Source organism: Vigna unguiculata, chromosome 7, assembly GCF_037176805.1.
Source record: "Vigna unguiculata cultivar grain cowpea cultivar isolate G323 ecotype 2 chromosome 7, ASM3717680v1, whole genome shotgun sequence".
Lineage (NCBI taxonomy): Eukaryota > Viridiplantae > Streptophyta > Magnoliopsida > Fabales > Fabaceae > Vigna > Vigna unguiculata.
Window position 1 is genome coordinate 36,507,638 of NC_140798.1, and position 14,943 is coordinate 36,522,580.

The 14,943-nt window shown below is 28.6% G+C and overlaps 1 protein-coding gene across 1 annotated transcript; it reads right to left on the reverse strand.

Annotated features, from left to right (window-relative positions):
* Positions 1 to 10,817: 10,817 nt before the first annotated feature.
* LOC114191365 (transcriptional regulator TAC1-like) lies at positions 10,818 to 11,437 on the reverse strand. The gene has a single exon (XM_028080536.2). The coding sequence runs from the start codon at positions 11,357 to 11,359 to the stop codon at positions 10,820 to 10,822; it is 540 nt and encodes a 179-aa protein (XP_027936337.2). The 5' UTR covers positions 11,360 to 11,437; the 3' UTR covers positions 10,818 to 10,819.
* Positions 11,438 to 14,943: the final 3,506 nt, after the last annotated feature.

Sequence of the window (14,943 nt, forward strand, 5' to 3'; positions counted from 1 at the left end):
TCCGACTAATTAAACTTTTTTTTAAAATTAATTGTGAAAAACGTGGACTAGGCTGACTCTAGTGTTTACTTTTATAAAAAGAATATAACATGTGGCCCATCGTTGTAAATAAAATAGTTAAAAAAAATAATACTTTTAAATGCACATGGATCAAATGGTGTACAAATTTTGACTAAGGACTATTTTCAATTTTTGGTAAAACTTAAGGTACCAAAAATATATGTTGTTAGAAAGGGGCTTTAAGTTTAATTCAACCTCACAAAACCAGCTTGCAAGATGAGGTTTGCACCCCACTTATATATTGTAAATTTGTCTTATCTCTAGTGGATGATCCGTTAGCGGCCCGATATCGGATGAAACAGAATGTCCAAGGAATCTCGCTAGGATAGGCTTTAACCTGGGCTTTGATACCATGTTAGAAGTGGGCTTTAGGCCTAACTCAACCCCACAAAACTGGCATGAGGTTTGCACCCCACTTATATATTGTGAATTGACCTTCTCTCTAGTCGACGTGGGACTTCCAACATATGTATACGTATTATATATATATATATATATATATATATATATATATATATATATATATATATATATATATGATATTATATAGTAGGTGATAACATTATAATATTATTAAGTTAATATACAAAACTAATTTGTATTTATTAAAAACAAAATGAAATAAATGGAGAAAAGAAAAAAATGAATGAAAAAAGTTGTTAGAATAGTTTTATAGAAAACATGTAAATAAATAAATAATTTATATATAATGTTAGTAGGTGATGATGTTGTAATGTTATTAAGTTAATATACAAAATAAATTTATATTTATTAAAAACAAAGTGAAATGAATTGAGAAAATTTGAGAAAATAACTGTTGATGAATAGAAAAAAAAAGAGAGAAGATATATAATTTTATAGAAAATGGATAGAAGTAATAGTTAATTTTCAAAAATTTAAAAATAATTATATTATAAAGGGTAAAATTGAAATTATGAAATATGGAATAAAAGAAAAAATCTTCTTTAGCGTAAACACAAGCACTATCACGCATGTGTTTACACATATTTTTTAAATATGCGTGATATTATATTAGTAGATGATGATATTGTAGTATTATTACGTTAATATATATATATATATATATAAATTATATTTATTAAAAATAAAGTGAAATATATCAGAAAAGATGAGAGAATAATGATTGATAAATAGGGACAAAGAGAAAAAACATAGATAAACGGTTTATAAAAAACTTATAAAATAACGATCAATTTTTTTAAAAATTATTAAATAATTATACTTTAAAGGATAAAATGAGAATTTTGATATATATGGACACAAAAGAAAAAGAGGAAATCCTCTTTATATATTAATATAGATTATAAATAACAATAATAATAATTATTAATATTATCATAATTATTATTTGTTTTATTATTATCCACAAGATTTATTATTAATAATGATAATCATAAAAATATAGTAAAAGCAGCTATAAAAATATATGTAAAATTAAAAAAAAAAGTAAGAGACATTTATTTAAAAGTTATGGACAAAAATGTAAAAGTGAATGTGATGAAGATTGTCTTTATTTTTTTTTCTAATTTCTTCCTTCAAGAGGAGATGAAAATCTTGAAATCTCCTCCAAATTTATTTTTCTAATTCAGCTTAAATCTGTTGAAACAAACAATTTATCACTCGGGAATCCATTCTCACATATAGTACATCCTTTAAAGCAAATTATAGGTTCGAAACTATGATGAACCTAAAAATATACATTTATTGATTTATTTTGAAAATAAAAATCCTTAAAATAAACTGTTTTAGAATTTTTTTTTGTCAAAATAATACCTTTTTAAAGAAAAATACATTAAATAGACTTATTAGAATAACATTTTTCTAAATGGATCTATTGATTTTTTTTTTCAAATGGGTCTATTTAACTTTCTTTCTTTTTTTTTTCTAAAATAGAGAGGAAAAAATAAATTAAAATTAAAATTAAAATTATGGAAATTTAATATAAAATAAATAATTAAAAATATTGGGTTTAAATTTGAATTACTTTTAACAGAAAGAATAAAATAAAAAACAATATATGATTTTTTTATTGTAATATGAAATTATAAATTTGTTATTATTGAATTTTTTGATTTAATATAATTTGAAATTAAATTGCTTTTCTATAATTTCATTTTTTTCTCTCCATATTTTAGAAAAAAAAATGAAAACTCTAGGCACGTATATTTGGAGAAATAATTTTCGAAGTCTTTTTAATGAATTTTTTCTTTAAAAAAGTATTATTTTGGAATAAAAATATCCATAATCAAATTACAATTTAGGTAAACATTAACGTGTTAACGTAAAAGTCGCTTGTATATACTACAAGAATTTTTGATTTTTTCGTCGGCTAAAAACCTACGCTACAACGAAAAAGCCGACGATAATGTGCACTTGGCGTCGGTTAAGTGACGGCAACGTGACCCACGTCCATTTCCTGGATGCAAAAGTCATTTGCGTCGGCTAAATAGGGACGCATGATTTCTGCGAATTTCACGTCGGCTTAACCGACGACAATGAATAACAAATATAATAATAATTTTCTGTGCCTGGGTCAAGCCCACGAACAATTAAAAAGAAAAAGAAATTCAAATAATTTTCGTCGGTCAATACGACGCCAATAAGAAGATTTCAACGCAATGTTCTAACTTTTGCGTGGGGTATGCGTGGGTTAAGCCCACGAAATACAAAAATAGAAGCTGAAATAGGTTATTTTCGTGGGTCTGGCCGACGTAAACAATTAGAAATTCAATTGTTAGCGTCGACCTTGCGTGGGCTAAGCCTACGCAAATTAGTGTATAATTTGAAATGACCAATCTGTTTCCAAGCGGATCCCAGAAGCCTTATCGATTCCTCAACCTACATCTAATACATATCCAGACACATTTCAAACAATCTAATCAATCGAGCAATCCAGCATATGATTTCATTCATTCAATCCAGAAATCAGACATGATTTCATTCATTTACAATTGAAATTGCAAACATAAAGTTAGTTGTGAGTTTCACAAAAATCCTGGAGTCTAAGATCAGATTATAGTCAAACAAAAAGTGCCAATATTGGCAGTACAATCCCACTAGCATTCTAAGATCAGATTACAGTCAGGCAAAAAGTGCCAATATTGGCATTACACTCCAACTAACATTTCATTCTATGTTTTCCTACTTAGCCTATACTAAGCCTAACTAGTTATTGGCAGCAAAACCTACTAGCATCCACCTCCAAGCCACCATCCGCAATGGAAAAGAGAATGATACAAGAAAACCTGAAAAATGAAAAACTAAAATGTAAGAGATTAATCTCTAAAGTCACTTTATGAGTATCCTATAATATAATTAAGAAAGTAAATTTTTAGAAAATGTATACACAATTTGAACAAAAATAAATATGTACCATCTTCAAGGAACTGGATGATCATCCAAGTCCTCATCATAATGCAGATGCACGCGACTGGTGCCTGTTGAACTGCCTCCACCCTGTTTCTCCAACATCATGGCTAATTGTTGCTTGATCAAACTCAATTCTTCTTGAACGAGAGCATATTTTTTATCAGTTTCATCAGTTCTCATAATGGCTTGTTTTACTTCTTCTAGAAGCCTCTCTGTCTCAATCAACTGTCCTGGTCTTGGATGAATTGTGCGGGCTAAAAGTATGTGCAAACCAGAAAAAAGTATGTACTTAAAAAGTATGTGCAAACCAGAAAAAAGTATGTACTTAAAAAAAATCTTCATAAAGCTCTTCCAGTACGCAAATATATATACTTCTTATGGACAAACCAGAAATGCATAACAAGGTGTGTGAAAACAGTAGAAATATATATATATTCTTAAAATCCAGCTTCATCCATCTGCAACAGCTAATGTGTGGATTAATCTTTATTTTAATCACAATGTGAAATAAACCAAAAACTTAGAATAAGAGAAAACTTACAATGAAAAAAAATTCAGAAATTGTTGCAGTGCAATAATGCTACATGTGTGAGTCCTAGTTAGTAAGTCCCTCTGCCATTAAGTTTCCATATCAGTAAAATGTGAGAGATTGTGAAGCACCTACTATGCTAATGTCTCAAAGAATAGCAGCAAACACACAATTCAATATTTTAACTCTCCAAAAGTTATTTACCTCCACTTAAAACGCTTAATGACCAACACCAACCAGTTCTGAATCTTCACTGGATAATGCAGCCTTCACTCTTGGTGTTCAAATTAAAGAGTTGCAATTGAAAAACATCTCTTAAACATCAACAAAGCCTCCCCGAACGTGCCTCCCAGAATGTGCATCACGCAGATATAGAAAGCAAGAATGACACAAAATCAATCGAATTTAATCATCCCAACACACACAACAAAGAAACCCTAATCGGAAAAACCCAAAATTAAGAAAGAGAGGGATAAGGAGTTACTAGAAATTGAAAATGGAAACCGAAATCTCTTTGCTCCCATTGTTGGCTCGTAGGGTGACTGGAACGGAGAAGCGAGAGTGTTGTTGGAAGGGGCTTTGAAGCTGAGCACGGAAGCGATGCTCTCGGACCAATGCAGTGTGCGATAGATCCTGGAAGAGTGCATAATGAGGAAGCCCTTACAGTGAATGCAGAAGCAACTCCCCACAGTCACAAACGCTCTTTATGGTAGATTAGGGAACGAAGTCGCCTTCACAGGAACCCCTGATTCCGCTAAACCAATTCCAAACCTTCTCGTCTCGCACTCACTGTAGAAAAGAGATGGCAAATATTGAGAAATGATGCAATGGTTATGGTTGTGGCACACTGTTGCGGAAGAGGGGACAAAGGGTTTAGGTTAGAGAAACCAAATGGTGGAGCCAAAATGAAATTAAGAAAAGGGGCACCGCGAAACATAACCTAAAATTAAATATTTGTTTTTTTTTTATTTAAGAGATGTATGCGTGGGCCAACCGACGCCAATTATTGAATCCATATGCGTCGATTGAATTTTATATCATACGTCGGCCAAGCCGACGATAAAACCGATTACTTTTTTTTTTTATAAATACTATAGAGTGGGTTGTGCGTAGGTTAAGCCCACGCCCTTTTGCGTCCCAATATGGCCGACGCCATTTTTGGAAGCTAAACAGTGACATTCTTGTATATATTAGAATCAAAATATAAGCTTAAAAAAATCATTACTCATGTTATATAAAAATAAAAATAGTAAATTATCATTAAAACAAAAAAGCACGGCTAAACACAAATGTAGAAAAATTTATTAGAAAAAAAATTATAAAAATAATTTTGTATGTAGCTAGTTAATTTTTTTGTATAGAAGTTAATATTTGTTATTACTTTTATGTATTATAAATATTGTTCTCCTGATTTCATTAATAATATAAGCGAGTATATGAGAGTCAAGCGGAATTTACAGGAAAAAAAATGTTTGTCTTCGTTTTAAAAGAATACAATTTTTCATAAAGTAATAATCACTTATTAAAATTGTCTTTACATGTTTGGATAAACATATTTAGAAATAAAATAAGAAATTACTTTGTTTTAGAGTATCACTTATTAGAATTTTCTTTTTAAAATTTTGATTTTATGAACAAAATGTATTGATGCCACTGTACAAAGCAAAGCATTGCTGTGAAGAAATGCTCTCTAAACACATTCTAAATTGCTTTAAGCAAACATGATTGTGTGTTTTCATCCTCTCTTTAAAGACAGAAAATTAGTGAAAACAATTCTGTTTGAAATGTACACATGAATTGTAACTATATACGCAATTGGTGAGACCGTATTCATGAAGCATATATTAGTTTTCTTGAACCTTTTTCAGGAATTTGTTTATTATTCATTCCATGGGCTTTAAAAGTTGAGTTCTAAACTTTCAGTGCAGTCGTACAGAATTTTGGTACAGTGAATCGAGCAAGTTCATCCAATGACAAAATTCGAATTACGCCACAAGTGAGCTATGTGTAAGAGTTAAATGACTTAAAAGTTTCATATGGTATAAAAAGGAGTAAGAAAAACATAGAGAATAGAGAAAAGGACTATAAACCTATTGTTTTGATTGTTTGGATTAAATGTGAAAGTGTTATAGTTATTTCAAATATCTGGTCTGTTCAAATGTATTATTACTTGATACAAGAAATGGGTTTGAATATAGTTATTTCAGAGTGGTACGAAATGATATGTTAGCAAGTAAAAATAACATTGTTAAGCATTTAGTAAGGTGACAAAGTAGTCACATGCGAAACACAATTTTGGCTTAATGACGTTCCATTCCTAGAGAAAAGATGAGTATAGTACCTATTGAATGCAAGTACCTGCAAATTTATTATTATTAGTTACATTACTGAACAAACCTTCCATATTTAAGGTTCTGATTCAAGATGTCAAATTATCAGCTGGAGTAGAAAACTTAACTAATATATAACTTCCAGATTTTGATCAGCTTATCTCACCCTCCTAAACATCGTTGTCCATAACTTCACACAACAACTCATTTAATTGTCTTTCATTTGTGTCAAAAAACAAAAAACAAAACACTGACAAATACAAATGTTTTAAGTCTCATATTAACTAGAGATAAAGACCAATTTAGAGTATAGAAATGGGTGTAAATCTTATCTTACAAGTTGATTTTATGAAGTTGAGTAAGTTAACTTCTTAATGTTAGAGTCAATGTTAAAACCTATTCTAGCGAAATTTATTAGACATATAGTTCTACCTCATATTAAACCATTTACTAATGTTGAGTCTTACACTCGAGATTTTGGATGAAAAAAATAGACATGCTTGCGAGTATCGACAAATAGTTAGTATCCGTGAATATATTATATTTTATAATGTTATTTGTAAAATTTATAAAATATATATTTTTTAAATATTCTTGGGTATCTATGGGTATCCACGGGATTTAAAAAAACCTACCGGTATTTTTGAAATACGTATCCAGTAGATAAATTGGTGAGTAGTAAGTAGACACTATCCGTATTCGATCTGACATGCTGTCATCTCTACTCGAAATATATATGTATTTCAATGTAAAATATTATATAGAGGAAATATTATTGATAGAATATCTAAAATCCTAAATTAATGGAAATATTATATTGAGGAAAACAAATATAAAAAATTAAGGGGACAAAATAACTTTTTTATATATTTAATATTAATTTTAACAAAATTAAAAAATACACTTGTTCACCTTCATGTACACGTACACGTTCCAACTAATATAATATATAATTTATATGTCAATAATATCTAAATTATATTATGTTTATAAATTTAAAACAATTTGTCTATAACATAGTTGTGTTGTGTGAAAAAAAAGTACGGATTTGCTTTTGAAATTAGGGAGATTGATATCTTTTCTTAAACATTAAAATGGTATTAATTATGCGTACACACACTATTTTATTTGAAATAAATCATCTTATAAATCGAGTATGAAATAAATTATGTGTAAAAGGATTATATAATTTTATATAATATTAAATTTTTTAACAATACGTGATTAACCATTTCTGGTAGCCCGTATCGATATTATATATATATATATATATATATATATATATATATATATATATATATATATATATATATATATATATAAAGTAAAAAGAAATTCTTAAAGAAGAATAGATAGATAAATAGTTTGAATGATAAATGCACATTGTTTTCTTATCTTCTTTTCTCTGATTTCTGCTTTTTCTTTTTCACCAAAATCTATTTATATCAATTATCCATAGGATTGGAATACTTAGGAATATATTTTACTAAAAATATAAAGATAACTGATATGCATCGATTCCATTTACTCTTAATATAAATGGATCTATACTTTTTTACATAATTCTAATAGATCATATAAATTTAGAGTTATCAGGTTAGAAAATGTGATTCAACCTGGTCCACCAGGAGTTTGGGTTGGATTGGGTTAATTATATTTCTATAAATTTTAGTACATATTAATTTTTTATCCAGTCCACCAAGAACCCAGCTTATCTGAGTTGAACTCGTGGTGAGCCAGATTAGTGAGCCAGATTAGTGAGCCAACACTGATATAAAAGGTTACAAAAATGTTTTTTATTATATTGGGTTTTACATTTGGGTTGGGTTAGACTATTTTTCTTTAGCCAACGCATTGATAATTTTTATTTTATTTTTGTGATTTTGGTTTATATTTGGAGTTTAAAATCATTTTAGATTGTATTAAAGTTTGTTTAGATTTTAATCAGAATTATAATTTAGTTTTTTTGGGACTGAAGAAAAATTATATTTTTTTAATTAAGTGAATGAGTGAGCCAACTCGTTTAACCTACCAATATGTGGTGGACCGAGTTTGATTTTTTTTTTGGCTCGCTAATAAGTAAGTCAGGTTGGATTGACTCACTAAGTAACCAATCTGTGATGGACCGGACCGGGTGGTCCGTATTGACATCTCTATATAAATTATTTATTTTACTTAAGATAATTAATCACACATTTTAACAAAATTAGTATATTTATATTATAAGGTGAACATTCACTACAACAATTTATAGTTTAGACCACATTAAAATAGACAACGGCTAAATAAATGAAGTCTAAACATATAATAAACAACATTTTTATAAATGATATATAAATATCATGAAAGTCCATGATTATATAATTGTTGCTTTAAACTATGTGGGCAAAACTAGTAAAAATGTGGTCTAAAAACATAGGTAAGGTATAAATTCAACATGTAAAATTGTTGTTTATTGTGAGAATTTTAAGCAACGGTTTTAAAAATATTGTCATACTAAAAACCGTTGTCTATTACCTATAGCTACACTCACCTATACCACGCCTAAAAAATTGTGGTCTAATCTTTAGACCACGGTTTTTATAATTTATATCATAATTTTATGTTGTTGTCTAAAGTGATTTTTGTTGTAGTGATTTGAAATATTTCAATCCATATATATATATATATATATATATATATATATATATATATTCTTATAACCTATATTACATGAGCATAATACAAATATTTTCTCAAATAGAATTTATAAAATGCTTTTATCTGTTGTATCCTCACCAAAACTACCACACCTCTTGAAACCATTTGTATTTCCTCCATACAACCTACATTTATAGCTATAACCGATCATAAAGTTCTGTATCGTATTCTAATTACACATATATACTATAACATTTTGATATTTTCAAAGGCTTCCGACAATCCTTTTCTACAAACACAAATCGTGCAACGATACATTTAAACACTAAAACACTCATTTCAATTATCGTTACTAGCTTACGGAGCATTAAAGGTTGTCTGAAATATATTTCTTACTTGTCTTTTTTATTTTTACCACCAAATGTTTTGGTATCAACCCACGTGAAACTGATCTTGTTTTGATTTACTGATTTCTATTTCATTAATTAACCCTTGTCCTATATATTTCTTTTAGGTTTACTTTTATCCGAAAATGCATATTTTGGTCTACAGTGCCTCCTATACAGCGAAAACGAATTCTTATATAAAAAAATATATAAAAGGAACTATTATAAGTATTTACCCATCCACTTTTTTTTTTGGTATTCACTTTTTTAAATAAGCAAAACTCTTCAACAAAATCTCATGCCATCAAAATTTGAGATGAAGAATACAGAACATTAAATTCCTAAAGTTTGTAGCAATTTAATTGTCATTTTTTACTGGCTAAAAGGTATTTTTTTTTTTCATTGAAGTGCTTATTACTGAATTATCAATTTCAAAAGCACTGTTTCATATGGAAGCATAAATTTCACCCCTAATTAAGTGTCTAAAAATTAAAGAAAAACTTGTAGGAGGGTGTGTATATATGGATTCTCATGCGTATATACATGGGCTATGAGTGTTCTTCGTTAATTTTAGGCCCTATTATCATTATATTTAATTTTCAAAATCAGCAAATTGGAATTCTAGATCTTGAGGTACTTTATCTACCCTAATAAATTCAAACCTAGTCAATGACAGTCGTAGCATGTGCTTATGTGCAGTATATGTTAAAATGATTGACAAAAAAGCAAATGAGAGAATATATATCCTCTGTACGAGTCAAACTCAATCTTCTGATTAGTATGAATGAATCATGATTTGAATGCATAATAAACTCAAAACAAGAAAAAAAAAAACAAAAACATGTCTTATTGCAAACTTCAATCCTCTTAACTAATCAACATGAACCTCTAAATTGCCTGAGTGAAAAGAAAGACAAGTAGAAAAACAAGATTATAAATTGAATATAGCACTGTTAACTGTATCTTATAATAAGAATCCGAAAACACACATACGAAATACAAACAAAAGGAGAAAAACCTAGGTTATTGCTGCTCCCTTTATATATACACATATTCAACTGTCAAATGCTCGTGCATATACTCGAAGGTTAAGCATTTAGCTGGCTTTTTCTTTATAGTACTCCTACTTCTTCATATATATATATATATATATATATATATATATATATATATGTATATATATATATATATATATATATATATATATATATATATATATATATATATAGTAACGTACAACAATATAATTTATATACCTCAGTGTTAGTTCTGATACTTCTTCATAAACCTTTCTAGGCATCCAACCTGATAATATGTGGAGAATTTTGTGATCAGCTTTCAAATTCTTCCGTTTGTTATACATGTCTTAATTGCAAAAAAGACGCTTGCCCTAAATTTGATTTGTGCTTCATGCAATCTTGTGAATTAATTATATAAAGAGCTACAGAAATTTGAATTACCTGAAATTACAAATAGCCGTTTCATTATGGATGATGTCCAAGTCTGAGCTCCAAGTCCACTTCACTATCTTTCTGGTTTCCTCTGACTTGATGAATATCATCACCCACATGATGACTTGGACCAATTTGGAGACTGAGGTTGGCACCGCGAAGCTCTTGGTTGAAACTCAAAGACCGAGACCTTGGGTCATAAAAGTCGTAATAAAAGGCACTTGCAGGTGGTGGTGGATGAAAGTGTCTGTCACAGTTCCTCTGGGACTCCAAAATGGAGTAATTAGACCTTGCGGGTTGGTTTAAAGTTTGTGAGGCAAAAGGAAAGACTATGGATTCATCAGTGTTGAATTTGTTAATTGAAGGTGAAGCTTCAAGTGTGAATTGCTTGGCCCTGGCCCTGTCTTTCCTATGGATATTCATATGACCCCCCAAAGCCTGAGCGTTTGTGAAGCCTCTTTTGCAGAATGTGCACTCATAAGAGCGTTTGGTTCCACCACTGTCATCTTGTGCTTCTTCTTCATCATTTTCATCACTTAAATTCTCAGGGCTGACTGGCTTCTCTGAATTCATAGCAGTGTTGATCTTTGTGAATCTCTTAAGCTTAAAGAGAATTGCAAGATGCGAGGGGTTTATATTGAGAAAGGGATGTGTAAGAAAGGTGTGAGATATAAAGACAAGAAGAAAACGTTGGGTAAAACTGTTTAGAAGAGTAGCGGTTTTGTATGAAGAGAGAGTGTGATTTTGGCGTTTTGTCATGGGATTTTCCATTTAGCCGGCTCTATGATGGGTCTAAACCTTGAGAATATTTTTATCAGTTCCACCTCTCTCTCTTCCATTTCATTTGATTACAATTTCTTCTTATGTTGCTTTCATAACGTGCTGGTGCTTTTCTTTTGGCATCGCTTGTAATTTTCTTTGCCGCGTCAATGTGACTGATTCTCGCGTACTCACTCACAACAATATTACGGAGAAAAACGTATCGGTTTTTAGTGTTTCCCACTTTATTCATAGCTGTCAATTAAGTTGCTATATTTGATTCAAAATGGCAAACAGAATGCGCAAGAGAATGCGATATACTTTTTCCTTGTTTAACAAATGCACCATGATTCACATCACCTAAAGCAAAAAAAATTAGAAGATTTTACTGTTTTGCATGATCCCATGCACATGCTTTACGGCGTAATTCTGCTAAATATATAAATATTCGTCTCTTGCATGTGAAAGCAAAATTTAACAAATGAAGGAGACTCCGAGGATATGATTCATAATGTGACATGCAAGCAGAAAACGCGTTGAAGTATCCGTAGATGTCTTTTTCATTGTTCTAAAAGAAAATAATATTCTTGATATGCTGCATTTATGTTAGCGCTAGTGATTTTCTTGCATTTAACTGGCTTCATAGCCCTTCTTCAAAAGGAAGAGACATGTGAACTATTAGCATCATCCATCTAGCGTAGTAGGGTGTACCCTAATTTGATCCCAAGCCAACCTATATTTGCATTGCATGCGATGAAATATATATACTCAATTTATTATATCACTAACTTTCATTCATTCAAACTGAATTAAGATCCCCAACTAAACACATATCACTGTACCCTGTTTCAAATTAATGACCAAAAGGAGGGGAATGGAGCCAGTTCAAAAGGAATCATATATATTGAGGATAACCTATTGGTTATTTTAAACACACAAAAAATCTCTACTCGACCAAATGTCTCCTTGTGGAACAGCTCTTTAGCTGGTGCCTGATGAAGTATAGTGATGAATGTTGGCATTTTGATATAATATTTTTGGTACGACCAGTGATTAATTAGGTTCCTTGTAGAAAAAGCTAACTGAATCCCAAAATCAATTCATTCCAAGTTTTAGTGTGACGTTATCCTAGATATGATAAAGACTAAGTATTCAATCCTCATGAGAATAATAATCAGTATTGGGCATGGGATGAAACACCGGGGTCTGTCACTGACAATTACATGAGTGCTGAACTACAGCTTGCGTTGCCTTTACAGCATGTTGTTAAGGTTGTCATGGACTTAATTATATCATCATTTTTTCTTACGCCTGCATTTCCAAAGACATGGTCACTTCTTCTCCAATCGCGTTACAGGAACAAGGAATACAAAAATTAATCACCACTTTATTATTCTTTTCAATATCTTCCTGTTATAATTTCTTAGATTACGTTTCGTAATAGTGATAAAAGCTGAAACTTAGATCAACTCTTAACGCTGTTGAAATTTGGTAATTTTTGAAATTTCGTAGCCTTTCAAGTATTCTAATTATTATGTTTTTTATGGCATGTATTTATAACTAATCTTATATTATATCTTCAATTTTTCTTAAATAAATCGAAAATATATATATTATAGCCAAAAAGGGAAAGCAAATAAACTAAAAAGGTTAGGAGTAAATTTAAATATATTTTAAGGTTGAGAAAGCAGAAACTAAAAGCTAAAATGGCATCTTGAAGTCGCGTATCAGAAAGTATTAGAAGTTATTAAAATAATTAAGCTTATTTTACAAAACCACTATTAACTTGTTGGTAAAAAAATTTCAACAAAAACAAACGGTAAAAATGTTTGGAAAGCATACACTTGATAAAGTAATTATTTAACAAAAATTAATTATAATACTTTAGGAACATGAAAAGGATTCAATTTTTTTAATAAGTAGAAAACTTTGTAGGAAAGTATTATAAATAAGAAAAGAAGAGTTAGCACGCATATATATATATATATATATATATATATATATATATATATATATATATACCCAAGTTTCTTTTTCCTTTTATTTTTTTTCAAATCATAGAGTAAATTATATTATGAAGTTTAAATCACATTTTTATCATGCAGTCTAAGCTATGTCAGAATCATGTAACATTCCATAAATTGGGTTAGAAGGGAAAGTGTGATTGAAGTCAATATTTTGAAGCGGGGCTCTAGAGATACATTTATGAAGAATAGACGGTATCTAGGCTTGATGATTATTTTGTCATTATCCCCATATAAAGCAACATCGTTTGAGAGGCCTTGGACTTCGTGTTAGCAAATACAACCTATCCCAAAATGTAATAAATACAATCAACACCATTATATAGTGGAAAGTATTTATTTGAAGTCATTACCCATTCTTTATTGTCTTTTTTATTCATGTGCCTTTGTAAGTATAATTAATGAACATTTAATTTTGTCAAAATTAATAATTAATCGTGTCAAAATTCTAACCTTATTAATTATTAATATAATTTTATTTTATTTAAGGAGTAAAATTATCCATAAATATAATTATAATTGATCACTTATTTGCTAAAAAAGAATTAAATAATAAAATAATTATATTTAATGTTATAAAAAATTAAAATATAATTAAATGTAAAAAAATAAAATTAACAAAAAATAAAATATTGTTTATTTTTTAATAAATATTGCATGTATTTAAAAAAACAAATAATTTTTTATTCGTTTTAATTAATTTATTTTACCTTTAATTACATTTTAATTATTAATAACATTAAAATATTGTTATTTTATTATTTATTATTTTTTTAAAATTTTTTGTGCATCAAATCAATTATCAATATGCATAACATTTATATACATTTTTGTCATCTAAATAAAGTAAGAGTACACTAATAATTATTAAGGTTATAATTCATTTAAGGGTTTTGTTAACCAATGTCTTAAGAACATTGGTTAAAGATAATTAATATACATTGAATCTTGTAAAAGTTTATAATTAAATATAATAATAAATAAAATTTGACCTAATAACAGTTAATGAAGTTTTATTTTATTTAAAAAACAAAAATATCCTTAGTACAATTACGTTTAATATTTGATTTAGTGTTTATCCACAAAAGTTAAAAAATAATAAAATAATAAAATAAATATATTTTAATATTATTAAAAATTAAAATATTAAAATATAATTAATCATAAAAAAGTTTAAATTAATATAAAAACCAATAAAAAGTAGTGTTAAATATCTTAAAAGTTTACAAAAAATATATATATTAAAGTATTAATTTAAGATTTTATTGAATTTTATTTCTCTAACTTGATAACTTTTTGCAACATCTTGTAACAAAATCTTATGTATTAGAAAAACAAAAAATATTTCAACATATGAAATTATTAATTATAGGA